This window comes from Zootoca vivipara, chromosome 3, assembly GCF_963506605.1.
Source record: "Zootoca vivipara chromosome 3, rZooViv1.1, whole genome shotgun sequence".
In the NCBI taxonomy this organism is placed as follows: Eukaryota; Metazoa; Chordata; class Lepidosauria; order Squamata; family Lacertidae; genus Zootoca; species Zootoca vivipara.
The window spans coordinates 72429690-72451047 of NC_083278.1; the positions used below are offsets into that span (position 1 = coordinate 72429690).

A 21358-nucleotide genomic window follows, 5' to 3' on the forward strand; every position below is an offset into this window, starting at 1 on the left:
AGTTAAGTCCAGTCAAAGGCGACTCTGGGGTTGTGGCGCTCATCTTGCTTTCAGGCCGAGGGAGCCGGCATTTGTCCACAGACAGCTTTCTGGGTCATGTGGCCAGCAGGACTAAACCGCTTCTGGCGTTACGGGACACCATGACGGAAGCCAGAGCACAGGGAAATGCCGTTTACCTTTAGTAGTAGTAGTAGTAGTAGTAGTAGTGTAAATAAAAAGGACACATTCTACTCATGCAAAAACATGCTGATTCCCGGACCGTCCGCAGGCCGGATTTAGAAGGCGACTGGGCCGGCTCCCCCCCCCCCCGGGGCCTTAGTTTGCCTGCCCATGGTATACATGTTGGCAGTTCTTTCCTAATAGCAAATGGTTTCATGGGGGATTTTATCAGTTTGGAAATAGCATACAAATTAAACAACAAAAAGGATGCAAATTTGTCCATCTGGCATAGCTTTTTTTTTAAGTGTTACCACTAAAATGCAGAGCATGAATTTGAATACAGTATGCCCTTACTGCGTTCCCTCCACCTTACAAACACACCTTCCTGGTTCTCCAAAGGCTTAGAAAGATTAATAAGCTTCCTCTCTGCATTCTGTATACTGGATGCCCCAAGCCAGCTGCTTGGCAAAGAGCTTTTTTTTTTTTTTGCACCTTTATAGGACATAACACATGTATTTATGATGTTCATTTTTGACGTCTTATCTCATTGAAAGTTCTGAAATTATCACATGAATTGTGTAAAGTTGGCATTATTGTACTGTGCAACTTAATATCAAAATCAGTTTAGTGTGTTTCCTGCTTTATTTGTTGAATTTACATACAGTACTACCCTTTCTCCCCAAGGAGCCTAGGGCACACACAAAAAATTACATGTCCCTGAAAGAACAGGTTTTTTTTTTACAAAAACTTCTAATCAAAATTATAGTAAAAAACAAACAAACTACTGTGCCCGGAAAAGTTTTTTTTAAAAAAAACTGTTGTTTTGAGTCCTAGTTCACTTGTGCCCCCCATCCTGGCCAAATGCCGTGGAAAGAAATAATAAATCTTTCCTCCTTGCATTTACAATTTTATGTCTATATAGTCAATAATTAGACAAAAGTTTGGATTAATGGTACCTTGTTTCACAAACTTAATCTGTTCCGGAAGTCCATTCAAAAACCAAAGCGTTGCAAAACCAAGGGACGCTTTCCCATAGAAAGTAATGCAAAATGGATTAATCCATTCCAGACTTTTAAAAACATCCCCTAAAACAGCAATTTAACATGAATTTTACTATCTAACGAGACCATTGATCCATAAAACAAAAGCAACAATCAATTTACTGTACTATAAAATAAGACAGTATTGTAGATGATAAAAATTAAAAAAAAATTCCCTTGCCTGCACTGATGATAGTCATTGTTTGGATGGGGGGCTTTTATCCATTTACCCAGTCACACGATCAGTCAATCAATCAATAGCTGAACTGGGTTCCACACAGTCACAAAAACAAATGAACCGAAAAGTCTCAAAAGCAAAAACGCAAAATAAATAGCAAAAACAAAGGCTCCAAACTTAATCCGTTCCGGAAGTCCGTTTGACTTCTAAAATGTTCAAAAACCAAGGCACAGCTCCTGATTGGTGCAGGCACACCGGAAACAATAGCCGACAGCTGCATCGAATGTTCGGCTTCTGGAAAACGTTCGAAAACCGGAACACACACTTTTGGGTTTTCGGTGTTACGGAACCAAGGCATTTGAGAACCAAGGTACATCTGTACTTGGGAGCAAGCTGATAAATTTCTCCTCCCTTAAAATGCTGGCATATAATCCAACTAGGAATTGGTAGTGGTGGTGGGGAGACACATAGGGCTGGGAGAGACCACTGTCCGTAACCCCAAAGAGCTCCTGCCAGTCAGTGTAGGCAGTACTGAGATAGGTGCACCAGTGTCCTGACTAGTATAAAGCAGCTCTCTGTGTCCTTTATAGAGAGAGAGTCACAGCACCATTGTGGAAGATCTCTGGTTCAATCTCCAGCTTGGACTGGGAGATGCTCTTGTCTGTAGCCATTGGGAGCCACTGCCAGGCAGCGCAGTCGATGATTCTGAGCAAGATGGGCCAATGGTCCCTGTACAGGGCAGCTTTCTGCACTCCAGAGGGCCCAGGCCATTCTCTTCCAGCTTAGAGCTTGTGAAGCATGCTTAAAGTGTGCTGGCTTTCTCTGCGTCCACACAGTGGTTGAAGTTCTAGCAGGTACAGAAAGAAGCCAGTGAACCTTAGCCAACCCTCTCTAGCTTGGAGCCAGTGAGATGCAGAAGAGACTGGCCTTTGTTGGGGAGCAACAGGGTGGGGAGGCAGAGGTTGGGTTTGGTACTCTGCTTGCATCCAGGGAGCTAGCACAGATTACAGGATTCCACCCTTATTTGGAGCTGCGGAGGAGATTATTTACTCCTCCAACGCTGGGAGGAATGACTCGAGCGCCTCTTGCTTGCAAGATAGCAGGGCTGTTGTCCAGCCCCTGCTTAGAAGTATATTTTGAATACATCACATGCATACACATTTAATCCATTGGGCTTCTTGATTATCTGCATGCTGCACAGCATCATGATGACTTTGTTTTCGTAACTCTTAATTCCGCTAGGCAACCACTGTCAAAACTATTTTTCCAATTCTCCAGTCGCATGGCAAACTAATCTGCATCTTGTAGCCACATGTGATTTAAAGTGAGTGGAGCTTGAATTAACTCCAAATTGGTCTCCCCTTTAAAGTGCTGCTTTAAGTATTTAGATCAAAATTGAAGGTCTCTAAAAAATGAAGCTTTAAAAAAAAATCTGGAATATTTTCTTACTTAGCTGAAAGTCAAAACCAATATGGAACAAGTACTTCCCTCGCCTTCCATGATATGAAGAACTGAGGAGAATTTGTTTTTTTCCATTTTAAATAATTCATGTTTAAGGCTAAGTCTCTGACAGATGGGCTGGTTGTTGTTTTTTAGAAGAGATTGTAGAACAGGAGGACAACAGAAATGATCATCTGGTTGGACTCTTCAGTGGGGAAAAGATACATTTTTTTCGAAACTAAGAAGCCTTAAATGTTGTAAGGTGGGAGAACATGATAGCACATCTCAAGCTTGTACAGCTAAGGTGCACAAACACCTTATTTGACCATATGTGGCAAATCCATTTGTGGTACTCTTAAATGTTCAATGAGCTCTTTGTGATCCTCAGTTGGAACGCAGTGTAGAAAAATATATTTGGGTTGCCCTGGGGATTTATGTGGAGGCAGAAAACCAGCAATTCTTGCTTTTCTGTTTCCACAGAGCTTATTATTACAAATTTAATATATTCTTACTTTTGAGTTTCCAAGTAGGGGTAACTGGATTGAAATAAGATTACTTTGGAAGCCGTCCTCTGAAAAAAAATGAATGAGGATATTCCATTGCGTGATGGCCTTAGTTCATGCTGTGAGTTCTGCTAGATTAGGTGGGTATAGGTCAGAAACTCTCTGTGGTGAAGGTTTCAATCTACACCAGCTTGAAGATTTTTGTGTGTTCGTATATTGTTCTAGGATGGTTATGTTGTTTTGGTATTTTGCCCAGATGTTTTATATCAGACTGGGGCTGATGGGAGTTATAGTCCGCCACTCTGTGAACGGTGCAACATTGGCTATGCCTGTTCTTAACTATCAGTCAGTAGAAATGCCCCACCTTCCACATACAGTATCATATTGCTAACTCGTCTCTTCTGGGTCTGTTACTGTTAACTATTTGTTTTCATAAGATGGAGAAGGCTTTCATATTCTAGATGCAGTGGTACCTCTGATTATGAACTTAATTCGTTCCGGAGGTCCATCCTTAAGCTGAAACTGTTCTTATCCTGAGGTGCACTTTTGCCAATGGGGACTCTCGCTGCCACCGCTCCACCAGCGCACGATTTCCGTTCGCATCCTGGAGCAAAGTTCGCAACCAGGAGCAGCTACTTCTGGCTTCGCGGAGTTCGTAACCCGAAGCGTTTGTAACCAGAGGTGCCACTGTACTGCTTTCAAACAGGTAGCAAGTACAGTTACTTAAAATGCATTTAGCAGTCTGTGGTCTGCACAGAGCATCACAGGGGCCAACAGTCGTGCCCATGTGGTCAACAGGGGAGTACTTGCTCAAAAAGAGCAGTGAAGGCTAGGTAATGGAGTGTTAAGGCTTATACTCTGGGATAGCTCAGTTGGTAGAGCATGGGACACTTAATCTCAGGGCTGTGGGTTCAAGCCCCACATTGGGCAAAAGATTCCTGCATTGCAGGAGATTGGACTAGATGATCCTCGTGGTCCCTTCCAACTCTACAAGTCAATGCGTCTAGGCTCATGCATGTGGCAAAACGAGCTCATGTGCTGAGAAGTTGTAATAATGCTACACTTACTGCAGTTTCCCATTCAAGGGACTCCTGGCAAGCAGGGACTTTCATAATCGCACATGATGATAGACACAGCCTCCCGCTCCCTCCAGGGTTTGTAGTGAAACCTGTGTATGTAACAACCAATTGAGTACCAGGAAAGTAAGTTTTGGAATAAATTGCCTTTTTTTGAAAAAGAGGAGACAGAAGAACCCTTGGCTTCTGCTCTCTAGACTCCTTTGTGGTATTTTCTTTTACATTTTCTCAATATTATTTTTAAAAATACTACTTCTCATTTATAAAATTGGTCCTTTATTCTGTTATGAACTGCTGCTGTAAGGCATTTATAGGCCGTGAGCACATTGCTGGCTTAAAGCACAGCTTAGTCATTCTTTTTCTTAATTCAGATTGAAGCTGGTTTGGGGGGGATGTTTCAAAATGCACAATTTCGTAAGAAACAACAGGATGGATACGGATTGTGGCTAAAGTAATGCGTAGGCTCCTTCCGAAACCAGTGGCAGGGGTACACTGGATGCCGGGTAAACTGGCGTGTGTGCACAGCCTCATTTGCCAACAGAGTAATCTTTTGTGCTGACTTGGATAACAGAGCAGTCATTTGGTTCTTCAGCGCTGATAAATGGTCAGATCCCTGCTTATGTCATTCGCCATCAGGAACGAACGATACCAGTGTCTCTCGCATCTTAGAATTCCAATGTCTTTTTCAAAACAAGCTGCTTGGAATAAGTCTCTGTTAGTTGCATACTTTTCTGCATTTGATGCTTTGCAGCTGGCGGCTGAGGTTAGCTCTGTGACCGAATTCTTGTTTGTGGATGGCATTTTTGTCCTGAATTCAGATGAGCAGAGGCCAACAAAGTCTCCCGCTCCTTAAATGCGCTGCCGGGTGAACAAAAGCCTAAATCCTTGGCATCTCTTTAGAGAAAGTGCTCCATTTCTTGAGCACAGTGGGGGAGGTGGGGAAAGGGATTCAATTTTGATGGCTTATACTCCTCCCAAGAGACTTATTCTAAGCTGGGCTGGAACATGAATCAAAACATTTATATATTCCCCTTTCTCTTACTCTGCTAATCATCTGTGTGCTGTGTTGGATCTCAACGCATTTCCAACAAATAAATAAATAGCATGGAGCTAGCACACCCAACCCAAGAGACTACCATACATCTGTGTCTAAGCATGACCTCTAAAATAGCCAGGAATACAATTTTTAAGATTATCGTCAGTGTACAAAGTTGGGATTGTTAAAGTGCAGAGAGGTGTTCCCAGTGGCTGCCCCATAACGTTGGCATTCCTTTTCCCTGGAGACATGCCAAAACCTGAATAATCTTTCGAAGGCTATGTTCTGTCAGGGGATAGGGTCTGAGCCCACGATGGTGAAGTCAGCACAAGAGTGTTTTCATCCAGAATAAAGATCACCTGTGATTAGAATCCCCAAATGTGAGCAGGTCTATGCAGAGGTTTGGTTAATCTCAAACATAAATATTATTTTTTTCAGTATGAAAGTCCAATACAAAACACACACACACACACCCCTGGCAGAAGCCTACCCATTTGCTAGTGTAAAGAAAAATTACTTTTGCCCAACCCATACAACTAGGGGGGTGGGGGTGGGAAACACAATTTTTTAAAAATCAAACATAATTGCCCCATCCTGTTTTGAAACGTTATGCACTACAGTGCAAAAATGGGGCTCCAATTCAGCAATTGTACACATTCTCACAGACATACACTGTAGCGCTGTGTGTAACAGTCAAAATACTTCAATAAGCTAATGCAACAGGGACAGTATGCTAGATCCAGGCCAAAATAACATTTCCTGTCAGTGAAGCTAAGCTAGAGAAGAATTCTGTTCTGTTTTGTAGATCAGCAGCAGAAGTTCTAACTGGCTTCCAGCTTTTTATTTTGAGTTCACATGAAGGGTGACATGTGAGCCAGAAATAATCCAGATGGGCTCTGCATAGAGAGGCTAAAAGCAAGGGGAATAATATTTGCTGCTTATTAATTGAGTCATTTTTGAAGGGAGCATCTGAGGCAGTAAACATGGAATGCCGGCTGCATCAACATCCTTCCACAGTTTCAAATCCCACAATTCTTTGAGTGTATAAAGTTTTGTGGTTTTTTTTTTAATGTAAGATGAATCAGCAAGTGTCTCTTTAGATCTCCACTTTAGAGCAAAGGGAATATTCTGTCATAAAAGCACATTCAGATATTTGTGCATGTGATGTTGTGGATTTATTCTACAAATCAGCATACGAAGTGAGAGCCTGTGCCTTTCAGAATTTTCATCAAGAGAGTGCTTCTTCTTATCTTACTTCTTGTCTTTCTCCATCTGTTAGCTGATTAAAGCAGACATTTTGTTAAAAAAAAACCTTCAACTGTATTACATATTATTAAGGTCTACTATAAAATGCCATCTCTTTGGCGTTTAAAAGTCTACATGCTTACTTGTGCATAATCATTCTTCCATTGTGTTCCAGGATATCACATGGCAAGATGAACACTCTGCTCCTTTCTCATGGGAAACCAAGGTAATTTTGCTAATTTATGTTATTCTCATAACTCATCTCTCATTGGAAGTTTAACCAAGGCTAATTGACACTCCTGAGTTTTGCACATGGTTAGGGTTATACCATGCTAATGGTAGTTTAAAAGAAGAGTAGGGGTTTTTATTTCTTGCAGTTAGGGTGCAGGGCATTTAATATTGTGTGAGCTCACTGGATATCACTTCTTGCAACGCTATACAAAAATGGCTATTGATTTCTTAATAATGCTGCATTGCAGCCAACCAAGTCAGAGTTAGACCCGCTAAAGTAAACATAATCCCCTGCTTTATCCTCGCAAGAACCCTGCAGGGTAGATTAGGTGTGGGGCTAACTAGCCCAAGGCCAGGGAATTTCAAGGTCGGGCAAAAATTTGAACCCAGATCTCAAAGTCTAACGCTATCTAAAGCTGTTATCTACGGTGTCTAGCTCTCAAAACTGAATGCTGTTGAGTTCAGTGTGAACAGTTATAGCTCTTAGAATGTGCTCTTTGAAATGTAAGTAGTTCAGCTGTGGTTTAGAAAAATGTGTTTGGCATAACGGGCAACCTGCTCGCAACTTAAACTGGTGCAGCATGGTGGTTAAAATGGCAAGCTGTGAACAAGCAGGGTCCCTGGTTCGAATTGTACCTTGGGCAAGCTTCTCCTTCCCTCTGCTCGGTGATCGCAGTAATGCCTGCTGCGCTTTAACAGGCTGTAAGGATCACTGAGAGAATAAATGTGGAGAGTTTTGGGCATTCAGGAAGCAGCATCTAAATGGCAAGTATATTACTATTCAGTGGAAACATTGACCTGGAAAATGACTGCATAATGTTAAGGATGTGGGAGGATAGAATGAATCTTGTTTAAAGGTCCCTTTAATGGGATTCTTTAAAATGGAAAAATAATATAGCTCTAGTTGTAGACTCCTTTTTGCCGTCCTTCCTATGAAGCTTCCCCCACTAACCAAATGGAAGAAAGTTCTGGTGTCACTTTATAAATACCATGTTGACAGCAGGTAGCTGGAATGCCAGGGAATAAATAAGCTGACTTCAGCGAAGGTGGCATTCAACTGAGTTTTATGCAGAGTAGACCCACTGAAATTCATTAACACAACTACAGTAGATCTATTAATTTCTGAGCAATATTTAATTGAATGCCACCCTGGGTTTGGTTCTCAAAGCAACTTACACCTCGAGTGAAAAGATCAAATTATTATTATTATTATTATTATTATTATTATTATTATTAATACTCTGTCCATCGGGCTGGGTTTTCCCAGCCACTCCGGGTGACTCCCAACAATAAAAGCACAATAAAACATCAGACATTAAAAACTTCCCTAAACAGGGCTGCCTACATATGTCTTCTAAAAGTCAGTTTAGCCTCTTGGCATCTGATGGGAGGGCGTTCCACAGGGTGGGTGCCACAACTGAGAAGGCCCTCTGCCTGGTTCCCTGTAACCTTGCTTCTCGCAGTGAGGGAACCACCAGAAGGCCCTCAGCGCTGGACCTCAGTGTCTGGGCTGAATGATGGGGATGGAGACGCTCCTTCAGGTATACTGGGCCGAGGCCAGTTTGAGCTGTTTCAGCTGCCATGTGTTGTTTCCAGGTTGCCATCAGCAGAATGTAATTGCTTAAAATTGCCTGATATAGCTGGAAAGAGGTGGCCACAATTCTCCCCAGTTCGCCTGTTAGTCCTGTTCTGCACTTTGCGAGAGCAGATCACCACCGGAAGGGTGTGGGTGGGTGGTCACAAGGCTAGGGGAAGCAAAGGGTGGAAAGGGCCATGCCTGACTTGTCTTGCGCCATCATATCGGGCCATATGATGAACCCAGAAGGCGTATTCTCCAGGTTGCAATCTGCCAGCCCACCTTTGAACATTTGTTACATACCATTGTTGTAGTTGTAGTGGTTGGGACAGGTGGAGGACCCCAAAAAGCCACTGGGTGTGAAAAGTTCTGCTCTACCTTTCTTACCTTTTTAGGTGGTACTTTCCATTTATACACCAAGAGTTCTTTTTTTGACGTTTCTACAGAACGCATGTAAGAGCAGGCATAAGGAGCGCCAGTATGTCCTATTCCATGTTTGTTTCGTTCCCTCCCTTTGCCTTTTATAAGCAGTGCTATATATGTAGCTCTGCGGCTGGTGCAGTTACTGTTTTTATTTTTATAGAATTGTAGAGTTGGAAGGGACCATGAGGAATCTCAACTAAAGCATCCATGACAGATGGCTATCCAACTTCTGCCTAAAAACCTCCAAAGAAGAGCGTCCCTGGGAGTCTGTTCCACTGCTGGAACAGCTTTTACTGTCAGAAAGTTCCTCCTGGTGTTTAGTCAGAATCTTCTTTCTTGTAACTTGATTCCATTGGTTTGGGTCCTACCCTCCAGAGCAGGAGAAAACAAGCTTGCTCCATCATCCATGTGGAAGCCCTTTAGATAATTGAAACTAAACATAAACATACACAGGCTAAACATACACAGCTCCTTCAGGCGTTCCTCATAAGGCTTGGTTTGCAGTCCCTTGATCATCTTGGTCACCCTCTTCTGCACCCGTTCCAGCTTATCGGTATTATTACTTAGATTTCTTACCAGCCCTTCCCAGTTAAACCAAATCACAATCAAGAGAATAGGGTAGATCCTAAACTATATATCTTTCAGGGGCCAAAGACCAGAGTGAAGGGGTATATTTTCTATATACAGTGAAGACTACATAATGAAGGTACCAGACACACATCTGTGGGGAGGAAATTCCACAGAGAATTTCCTCCCCCCCCCCATCCCACAATTTCTGCTTGAATTGAATCCATTTTGCTTGGGGGGAGGACGATGGCACAAAAGACCTCCAGTTTTGGAGCCAAGCTTAGGGTTGCCAGACTCAATAGAGGACAGGACTTCTGTGCCTTTAATTGCCCTGCTCTAATTTTTAGAGTCTGGAAACCTTAAAGAGAAACCAGCAGACCCTTTGTTTAATTTCCAAGCAAAGGGTCTGCTGGTTTCTCTTTAAGGTTTCCAGACTCAAAAGAGAGCAGGGCAATTAAAGGCACAGAAGTCCTGTCCACTATTGAGTCTGGCAACCCTAGCCAAGCTTCACATTATAAGCAGTTGCATACTCCCCCCCCCTCCCCCAAGAAGCAGCCTTGGAGAGTACAGCCAGGAGCAGAAAAGCAGCAAGCGGGGAAGGTCTCCTGAACCCCTTTCCCCTTTGTGCCATTTGTCCTCCAGAGCAGTGTTCCCCAACCAGTGTGCCTCCAGATGTTTTGGGACTACAACTCCCATCATCCCTAGCTAGCAAGACCAGTGGTCAGGAATGATGGGAGTTGTAGTCCCAAAACATCTGGAGGCACACTGGTTGGGAAACACTGCTCCAGAGCATGTAGTTCTAACACAGCAGGGCTTGGGCTGCAGCAAGTCACGACCCCAAAGCCATAATTTCCTACAGCTGTCCATATTTTGGGAGCTTGATCATGTTACTAAACCAGCACGTTCAAAAGAGAGCTGGCCCAAAGATAGAGCCGTTTCTTTGTTTTGAGAAATGTTGGAATTTTCTTAAAATGCATTTCTTTGCTCCTTTTACTGCAAATATGTTTTTGTCACCCCTGCTTTCAAAACATAATGCTTGGCCTACCTGGTTGTTAGCTGTGGTTATACGTGTCCAAAAATACGAGCAGCAACGTCCTACAGTTTGGGGAGGCTGGTGTAGACTGGAGGTTTCTAAAAAAAGAAGATGAATGACACTTTGGGGGGGTGAAATGGAAACATTGGTTTTGGCTGTAATTTGGGCCCATAGCTCAGTGGTAGAGCATGAGCTTGGAATGAGGCTTCAGGATTCAGTTGCTGCCACTTCCAGTTAAGTAGCAGGGCCGGGAAATCGACTTAAAACTGTGCCAGAGAGCTGCTGCCAGTCAGAGCGCACTCTCCTGGGTTAGATGGATGAATTATTTGATTTGGTAAAAAGCACCAGGGTATTTAAATCTTTTCCTTCTTTCAAGTTCCTATTTCTCTGTGGCATGCAAGCTTTTCTCTGATTTTTGGAATCTGTTTGAATTCCCACATGTGCAAGGCGACTTAGCATCCCCAATACTATTGCCCATTTTTCCTGGCAGCAGCTTGCCTCAATATGGCCACAAGCCACGCAGGCAGTGGTATCCGGTCTGCGTGGTGAACATTAGACCAGTTCACATCATAGGGAGGCAGTCTCAGCCTGGCAGAAACGACTCCTAGATTCACATGAATAAGCATCGATAGCTGCACGTCTCCATCCTGGTATCACCTCAGTGCTTATCCCCTGTGCTCACATTCATACAAGGAGACAGCATTTGGTTGGGGAGGGGGGTTTGAGACTCCCAATGCCCAGTTAAATTTCTGGATCTGAAAGGCAAACAGCCTAAGGAGCTGCAATATCATCTGGTTTGTAGTCTGAGTCTGTGGCTCAAACTGTCTGATGGCCTGCATATAACTGCCTGAAGTGATTGACGAAGGGGTTCTTCATTCTTGCAGCAACTGTTTGAGAGCCATTGTGGTGTAGTGGTTAAATTGCTGTACTAAGAACTGGGAGAACAGAGGTCAAGTCCCCACTCGATCATTAAGCTCAGTGAGTGATCTTGAGCCAGTCATAGTCTTTCAGGTTAACCTAGCTCACAGAATTGTTATATAAGGATAACAGGCAGGGGAGGGGACCATGTCTGTCCGTTTGAGCTCCTGGGGAAAAGGCGACATAAAATTATAATAAAAAATGTAATGAAATACAGTCGTACCTTGGTTTTCGGACAGCTCAGTTCTCAAACATTTCGGCTCCCAAGCGCGGCAAACCCAGAGGTGACTGTTCTGGTTTGCGAACTATTTTTGGAAGCCGAATGTCCGGCGGGGCTTCCGATTGGCTGCAGGAGCTTCCTGCAGCCAATCAGAAGCCGCTCTTTGGTTTCCAAACATTTTGGAAGTCAAACGGACTTCTGGAACGGATTCCATTTGACTTCCAAGGTACAACTGTATGGAGCTAGAAGCAAGTCAGAGGCTATTTTGTGTACCCTTTTGGTGATGCATTGCAATCTTGGTTTTGTTGAAGTTCTAAGGTGCTGGGTGTTGGTGTTCTTTGCAGGAAATCCTGATACTTTAGTGGTTGTCCAATCAGCTGAGACTTAGGCTGCAATCCTAGACACATCTACTTGGAGTAAGTCCCACTGAACTCTGTGGGGTTACTTCGGAGTAGACACATATATGATTGCACTGCAGGCGTACTCTTGTCAGTTAGCCAACTTTAGGTTCTTCTCTTCCGTCTCAGCAATTTTGTTTCTTGAAATACTACAGGTTATGCTTAAAGGAGTTTTTAGTGGGTGTGGTAAGCTCTTGTCCTACAGGCCTTGTTTCAGTATTTGCCGGTGGGTTTTTTACTTGTTCTATTTTGAGGTTGCCAAGCCAAACAGCTTGTTTTGGCTGTGCACGCTATCTGCTTAACGAAATACTGCACATTCCCAACCAGTGAATAAGCTATAAAAATAACTCTGTGAATTCTTGTGGCCTTCTCTGCTTTTAGTGCTTGGTTGAGAGCTGGTTAGCAGAGTTCCAGTTTTCATTCAGTTTGATGGGGAAGCCAGCCTTATAATTTAACACTCACCTGATCGCTTGGGGCATTTGCCACCATTTCGCAGTGAGGGCGAAAGAAGCTGGCCACAGAAACCTCTCTAAGAACCCGGGCACAGCTTCCACAGTCTCCTTTCTAGCCATTAGAACAAAGGAAGCAGACTCTGTGGCACTCCACGTTGCTGGACTACAACTCCCATCATTCCTGGCCAGTGGCTGTGCTGGCTGGATCCAGTGGGAGTTGGTGCCCAACAACTTCTGGCATGCCACAGGTTCCCCAATCCCACGTTAGAGTTAGAGGGTGTAAACTACCCTGAGAGTTTTATTAAAAGGTGGTATAAAAATAATTATAAAATCAGTAAATAATGATTAAGTGGTACATAAATGCCTTAACTAAATGAATACAATAATAAATGGTTGTAGATGGCCAATATTGGAATAAGCCTTTATCTGAATAATCATTAATGTACAATGAAGTGCAAGATCATTTAGTCAGATCCTGCTGTTCTCCCCTCTGCCCACAGAACCTGAATTGCCTTGGGGACAGAGCTTTCAAAATACAGTGGTACCTCTGGTTAAGTACTTAATTGGTTCCGGAAGTCCGTACTGAACCTGAAGCGTACTTAACCTGAAGCGAGCTTTCCCATTGAAAGTAATGGAAAGTGGATTAATCCGTTCCAGACGATGAAAAACACCCCCTAAAACAGCAATTTAACACGAATTTTACTGTCCAATGAGACCATTGATCCATAAAATGAAGGCAATAATCAATGTACAGTGGTACCTCAGGCTAAGTACTTAATTGGTTCTGGAAGTCCGTACTTAACCTGAAGCGTACTTTTCCATTGAAAGAAATGGAAAGTGGATTAATCCATTCCAGACGGGTCCTCGGAGTACTTAACTTGAAAGTACTCAACCTGAACCCGAGGTATGACTGTATTGGCAATTCTTCATTGCCAGCAGTGGCAACTGAAGCCCGTTGTGCCTTTCCATTTGCACTGGGTCACCCATTGCCAACTTGATGCCCTCTGGCTGTTTTGGACTGCAGATCTAAATCAGCGGCCTTGGGAATAGGCCAGAAATATGAGAGGGAAACATGAGAGGAAGGGATAAAGTTGTGGATGAAATCAGTGTTTAGGCAGATTATTTTGAAGAAGACCAGAACCGTGACCTTGAATTTTGTAATTTCAGAACTCAGCAATACCTATAAAGCTTTTGGTCTGCCAGAGCTTCCCTACCCCATAGTGCGCAGAATCCCAGACTGCCACTGCATGGAAGTGTTCCTGCTGGCCAGTTAGTCAAGTGGAAATAATCTTGCCAGGCCGGAAACTTCATCATCCAAGCCATACATTACCTCCTGCTGCTTGAACAAATGGCCAGAAACAGGACATGTGGTTTGTGTGCTTTCAGTTCAGAATATCTGGAAGCTGTTGAAACTCATTCTGCCAGGGAACTAACTCATCCACTCCTTCCCCCTCTCTATGCTTTGTTTCACTTTTTAATTTTATTTGTTTCTTTCTTTGGTCTCTGTTTATGAATCGCTTCCCATAAAATATCTCTAAAGTGATTTCAGATATTTCTAATATGGTATGAGATAAAGATACCCACTTAAGAGGCTTCCTGAAGAAGGAAGGTCATAATAATAATAATAATAATAATAATAATAATAATAATAATAATACCCCACCCATCTGGCCAGGTCTCCCCAGCCACTCTGGGTGGCTCCCATGGCTCCCAACAGAATATTAAAAACACGATAAAACATTGAACATTAAAAACTTCCCTAAACAGGGCTGCCTTCAGGTGTCTTCTAAAAGTCAGATAGTTTTTAGTTCCTTGACATCTGATGGGAAGGCATTCCACAGGGCGGGTGCCACTACTGAGAAAGCCCTCTGCCTGGTTCCCTATTCTGTGTTGTGAGCCGCCCTGAGATCTACGTTAGTATACAAAAGGTGGTATACAAATTCAATAAATGAAATAAAAATAATTCAGTAGGGGTAAGAAAGACAATAGAGATGGAACTCTGGGAGGAAGTTCCAAAGGGTCGGTGCCACAACACTAAAGACCCAACTCCTATATCTTACATTAAAGACCTCCTGAAAACTGAAACATAATAATGCTGGTGGGATAGGAAGCAGGCTTTGCAAGGGAAAAGATGATGGGCAGCAAAAAGGTCCAGCATTCTCCATCGTGTAAACCTAGACTCCAGAAGCAGAAGTGAGCCTGGTTAGAGTTGGAATGGGTGTGAGTCTCCTCTCCTGCCTCCTCTCATTCTTCCTTGAAGGCCATCTTAGAATTTCTCCATTACTGAGCAAAAGCTGGGCTTGAATTGCCTCTTTGTTAAGAAAACACCTCATTTGGCCTCTAACGTTACAGGCCTCTGGCACAAGTTTTCTCAAGTTACTTTATACTGGGGATGACTATCCCGTGGTCCTCCAGATGTTGTTGGGCTCCAACTCGCATCAGTCTCAGCCAGCATGGCAAGTGGCCAGGGATGGTGGGAGTTGTAGCTCAACAGCATCTCGAGAATCACATGTCAGGCACCCTATGCTTTAAGCTTTGGCCCTCCAGATATTTTGGACTTCAATTCCCATCTTCCCCGACCACTGGTCCTGTTAGCTAGGGATCATGGGAGTTGTAGGCCAAAACATCTGGAGGGCCGTAGTTTGGGGATGACTGCTTTAAGCTACTGTATATCTGTTTGTTCCTGCATGTTCTCAACTAGGGTTTGAGCAGTGCTCCTACAGTTGTGAAGCCAGTCAATTCAAGCACGAGGGAGAGTGTCTTGATGACTAGATTTGAAACCTGAATCGTGCAGTAGTGCACATGGCCAACCTTGCGTAGGAGTAAAATGTTTTCTCTGTTATGTGTGGTGTGTTTTTGTTTGTTTGTTTGTTTCATGCCCCTTTATTATAGTTCCTTTTACGCTGTGTACTTTTTAGATACTTTGGGCCATTCGTCAGAGCAAGCTAAATCTGTAGTATCTGGTATCCCATCTCTAACTAGCTGCTTGGCTCTTTGTTTGGCACAATGGATTTCATCCTATAAGCAAGTGCATTGCAAATCTTTCTTATTTGCACAGTTTCTACGGGTTGCAGAATCCCCCTTTACTTGGCACAAAACCTAGACTGTGTTTGTGCTCACCGTCAAAATTGTGTGCCCATACCAGATTCTCCCCACAGCTTACCTGCAGCAGGCAGGAAGTGCCAGGTAGCTGTGGCACAGTCTGCCAAATCCTCACCCATAACCTCTAAACCAGCCACCACCACCCCTCTATAAACTTCTCCACTACGTGCGTTTTCTCATGCAAAGAGAGTTGACATTAATTCTTTCTAATCCCCAACAGAGTCAGATGGAGTTCAGCATTGCTTCTCTGTCCATACAAGAGCCAAGCGCAGTGGCATTGCAGAGCGAACCAAAGCAGACCACCAAAACCGCTCCAGGGCCCCCAGCCCCCAAGCCCACACAAGGTGCTAAAACACCTAACTCAGAGGGGCTTCTGCCGGCTAGGAAAGAGGAGGAGTCGTCATTCTGGAAGATCAATGCTGAGCGCTCGAAGTGTGACGGAGAACAGTCTGAATTCTGTTCTCTGACTCCAAGCCAGATCAAGTCCATGGAGAAAGGAGAGAAGACCCTCCAGCCTTACTACAGGCAAGAATCTGGTCCAAAAGAGGCAACCAAAGCAGAGAAGCCTAGTGCCAGCAAACCTGAAAAATTGACCGCCCCAGTTCTTGCTGCAACTTCAATAGAATGGGAAAAACCTCAGCCTGGCCAGCCAAGTCCTCCTGATGTTTGTCCTGAGCCAGTGGAAAAACTCTCATCAACTGGGACCAAAAGTGAGGAGTCTGATAGTGGTTTCCTTTCAGAATTGCAGGTAAAAGCTGTTCTTTAATCCCTTGCGTTGTCTATTAGAGTGCTTTGCAAAACAAAAAAGTCCACCCTTCTGGAAATGTTGCTCAAGAAGATGAGCGGTTCATACAATTCTAAACACTAAACTTGTTTCTTTTTCTTCTGCCAATTGAATCCAGCTCCTACGTAAATGCTAATGCATTTTCATTATGTTTTTAATATACCGTGGTACCTTGGTTGTCGAACGCCCTGGAAGTCGGACATTTTGGCTCCCAAACGATCGAAATCCGGAAGTGACTGTTCTGGTTTTTGAACGTTCTTTCAGAAGCTGAACGTCCAACGTGGCTTCCGCAGCTTCTGATTGGCTGCAGGAGCCGCGATTTGGTTTTTGAACATTTTGGAAGTCAGACAGACTTCCAGAATGAATTCCGTTTGACTTCCAAGGTACAACTGTATATATAGTAGCGACATTTGCCATTTGAATCACCTGAAATCCTGTATGAGTCCCTGCATGACTTGGTTTAGAACAGGGGAGCGGAACCTTTGGCCCTTCAGATGGCTAAACTATAACTCCCAGGAGACCCAGCAAGCATAGCCAGTGGCCAAGGATGATGGGAGTTGTAGTTCAGCAGCATCTGGTAAGCCTAATGTTCCCAGCACCCGGTTTTGAGGTTAGTTTTTTCTGCTAGCACACACACACACAACCAGAAATTTAAATCTTCCTTCCCCAAATCCAGCCCTGTAAGATTTTTGATGCGAATTTCAAATTCCATAGCACTACATGCGGTGATGGGGGCCTCTGATGCTCACATGTAATTTTGGGTGCTTTTATGGGTTTTGGGTTTTTTGTTTTTGTTTTACAGTGTCCATATAATGCTATTAAAATGCCAGCTACCCCAATTTAATCTAAATTTATGCTTTCTGGGGGAAATAAAAAAATGGGGGGGGGAATCTGTTTGCCAGGAAACAACCTGCTTGCCAGGAAGCACCTTTTATTGTATATATGTGTATGTTGCTGATTAGGGTTAATTTAGTTTCAATGATTTAACTATTCACCTTGTCTAATTTTTGTGTCTCTGCAGAGCAATGCAAATAACGTTATCTTGAAGACAGGATTTGATTTTCTAGACAACTGGTAAAGGACCAAAATAGCTTCAGCTCAGTTTTGGAGGAAGAGAAAAGGAACATCTCTCTTCCAGGCTACTTTATTTTATTTTATTGGTATTGGCTTCTATTTGATCTTTAAAACTAATATTTTTTCCAACTGTTTTAAATGTTGCCTTTGTATTTACACTTTTTTTGTAAAACCATATGGATATTTGTATTTTGGAATTGTCCAGTGTTAGAAGTATGGTTTTTTTCCCCCCTTTATGATTCTATAGGGTGAATTGTTATATTGGAGATGGGACAGGATACATTTCCTAATTAGTGTTATGTGTTTTAAGGACAAGGTGGAGGGATCTGATCTAGAGAGAGAGAGAGAGAAGTTGAAGGCACCCGACAGAGGCACCTATTTTCATTTCCTATACAAATAAAACCACACCTTATGGGCTGCAACATAACTTAAAGAAAGCAATTTACGTGGAGATGGTGCAGCGGCAAAACACCGTAGGCCTAGGTTCTGCTGAAGCACAAAGCTCGAAAACCCAAATTAATCTTGTCTGTTTCAAATAAACTACACAGAAATTAAGGCTACAGATTTTTACACTTTTATTTTTGTATAGGTATGTTTAGTTTGACCAACTTATTTCTAATGGTGGTATTGGTAATGTGGTCTGAAATGTTTTTGAAATGGAAAAGCTTTGACAAAGGAGGCTGTTCAAACCAGCACCATAGCTATACTTGGGAGAATAATTTGCCTAAATGCAAAGCCAATGTGGAGAGGGACATGGCAAAAGAGAAGACAAAACCCCACAAATACATTGCAGCGAAGCTTCTCTTTTATTTTATCTTTGAAAAATAACTCAGTAAGAATATTTTGGGTGAATACAACCTTGCAAAACAAACGGTTCTCGTGAGACCTCTTAGCATTCCTCGTAACAGTGGCATTGCAGTAAGGCACACCAATCTGTAGGATTGTAAATTGCCTCTTCCCTGCCCCTCCTGCAAAAGAAAACTCTACAGTAATCCACCATGTTTGAAACTTGTAGGGTGACTAGGCTGTTAAAGGTACAGTGGTGCCTCGCTTAACGAATGCCCTGCTTAACGAAATTTCCGCTTAACGAAAGGATTTTTCGAGCGGAGGTTGCCTCGCTAGACGAATTCATTTTATGAAAAATTCGTCTAGCGAATCGCGGTTTCCCATAGGAATGCATTGAAATTCAATTAATGCATTCCTATGGGCAAAAAAATATTCAATGCATTCCTATGGGATTCGCTAGACGAATTTTTAGTTATAAGAAAAGACCCGTGGAACGAATTAAATTCGTCTAGCGAGGCACCACTGTATTGGCATTCTGTCCTCTTGAATCCAGCCACTTTATCCGAGAGGTTGTTTTTTAAAAAAACTGTTTCAATAATAATATTAATGGTAGTAGTAGTAGTAGTAGTACTGTAATAAGTTTCTCTTGAAGGTATCTTGACTAATTTCTGGTGCTGCATCCCTTAGTGAGGCTAGAATTCCCAACATGTCTCTCTCTCACACACAAACCTTGATGTGCTAAGTTTTGTTAGTTGCTTTTTTAAAAAACTTGCAGAGAGCTATTTATATGATGGGTTGGTCATTCCAAAAATGGCACCCCTCCGCTATAGCTTGAAATTATACAGTCCAATCCACCACCTCAGGATTCTAGCACCTCCTTCTTTCTGCTGCACGTGTAGACCAGGCCTCATTGTTGTCAACTGTTTAAAATGTACGTGTGTGAGTAGAACTGCCACCTGACAATGCGTCATGGTTTTCCATTTTGCCTCAATGCTATACCTATCACCTTCAAGCCTTAATTTCCCTCTACGCACAACTAGTGATCCGTCCAATCCAAAGCCAAAGGTGACTGACCTTCTGATTTTAAACCCCAATAACTGAATTTCTGGAGTATTGACCCAAGGCAGTGGTTCTTTGTGCCAACTCTTGGCTGCCTCATGGAGATCCTACAAAGTTTGCATCAGACTACTTCTACAGGACAAAAAAAAACACAAACCCAAATCTTACACCCTCTCTTTTTTCCAGTGCTTTTTTTGTAACAGCATGTGCTAGTAGCCTCCTCCGGGTAGCTTATCGCAACCTCTGTTTGCTCGACCTCACACTAGTGTATAAACTAAAACCTGAAAATTCCTCTTCATCTACATAAGCTCTACTTCAGTCCACTTTCTGTACATCCAACCTCCTGTTCTCTCAATGTACTCTGCAGGAAAAATAGATTGCTACACTTAAACCAAATTAAGAGACTTCTTCTCTGTCTTTGTTCCAAAGACACGTTCATCTGTGTTGCAGTGGAAGATAAGAAAATATGGGGGAACACCAAAGGAAATGCTGCTTCTGTGTCCCCATCTCTCTCACACATGGGCGTTTGGGGTAAAACAGCGATGTAGGCAGGATAAATATGTGCATCTCTAAACACTCAAGATGCACACTCCAGAGCTCGGGATAACTTGTTCCCTGTGGCATCTTTGGGGATGCATCTCTCCATCACACTGTGTTTACTGTAGCAGTACCTGTCATGCCGCGTCGCTGTGCTGCCATGTTCAGTGTGAATTGGCTCTTGAGTAACAAGCAGCTTCCTGACACTGCTAGTTATTCAACTTGGGTTACTTACTGACAGTTCAAAATGGCAAGAGGCTGAAGAGATTTTCGCAACAGAAAGCCTCTTGCCGTTCTGGTAGCAGTTTGTGAGCAATCTGTTTATGGCTACGTTTACAGGTTTTCTGAGTCACTTTAATATTTGTAAAATAAATTCAGGACGGTTTTTTTAAAATTAAAAAAACATTTGGTATTTAAAAAGCAACAAAACACTATGATTGAGCACAAGTTCTACATGCATGAAGGCATTTCTGATTCACATTTTGGCATTTGAAAGGGAATATTTGCAATCTTATAAAAGCTGAATAATGTGAAGTGTGACTTTCTTTTTTTAGTTCAGGTCCTCTTCTCTGTGCTGACAACTTCAAGAAGCAGATGTTTTCAGTTTAACAGACAAGTAATGTCACTTTCCATATTTTTTGGCCCATGAAAGAAAATGCCCTAAGGCATAGCTGTCAAGTTCTCCCCTTTTTTTAAAGGGAAATTCCCTTATGCTGAATAGGCTTCCTCGCGAGAAAAGGGAAAACTTGACAGCTATGCCCTAAGGCCTAGAGAAGCATCTTTTTAAAATCACTGCTTTCATGCACTGACAATGGATAAACGGATAGAATCTGTGTTATTTTCTTCTTCTGTTCTCTTGTTTCGGAGTCTTTCATCTTATACACTTATGGTTTACTTCCTCTAAAGTGTTTGTACACAGCCAATTCACTACAGTGAGGCTTACTCAGAAGATGTTGATGGATTGTACTCAGTGCAACCAGAAACCTTTACTCTCCCTTTCCCTTTACTGTGCTTTGATGGCTAAATCGGATGCTTCTCCGTTTCTTAGATACGTTTTTATTGAAGTTCGTATTCAAGATACTTGGTCACATTTTGTATAAAATTACTTCTTAATTAAAGGCACCTGACATAAACCAGTTTCATTGCCTCAATTGTTTTGATGTCCTTGCCTATTCCTCCTTGCCTGTCATGGTTCTGACATTTTGATATGGGCTTCATCTGCATTATACATTTATTTTTTATTATTTCATAAAAATTATTCACATCTGATTATTTTTTTAAAAAAGACAACAACCTCAAAGCAGTTCCCAAAAAAGAATTTAAAGCAGTATCATACCACTTGGAGTCCCCCAGAGAATCCTGAGAACTGTAGTTTGTTAAGGTTGCTGAGAAAACGAAACATTACTATATTAGTTATTTGTTGCAAATCTTTGCACAAAATTGGCTCTCATGGGGGTGAAAGCTGGTTTTTACCATGTCAGACAAAAATTTTAGATTTAGAATTGTTTCTACATCTTGAGC

At 42.6% G+C, this 21358-nt stretch overlaps 1 protein-coding gene across 1 annotated transcript in view; it reads left to right on the plus strand.

Annotated features, from left to right (window-relative positions):
* C3H1orf198 (chromosome 3 C1orf198 homolog) overlaps positions 1-20974 on the plus strand; it is a 28028-nt gene extending 7054 nt beyond the window's left edge. The window contains exons 2-4 of the mRNA XM_035108482.2: positions 6853-6903; positions 15818-16345; positions 17403-20974. Of these exons, the coding sequence (XP_034964373.1) occupies positions 6853-6903; positions 15818-16345; positions 17403-17459 (636 nt within the window). The 3' untranslated portion in view covers positions 17460-20974. The remainder of the gene's footprint in view (positions 1-6852; positions 6904-15817; positions 16346-17402) is intronic.
* The last annotated feature ends 384 nt before the right edge of the window (positions 20975-21358 follow it).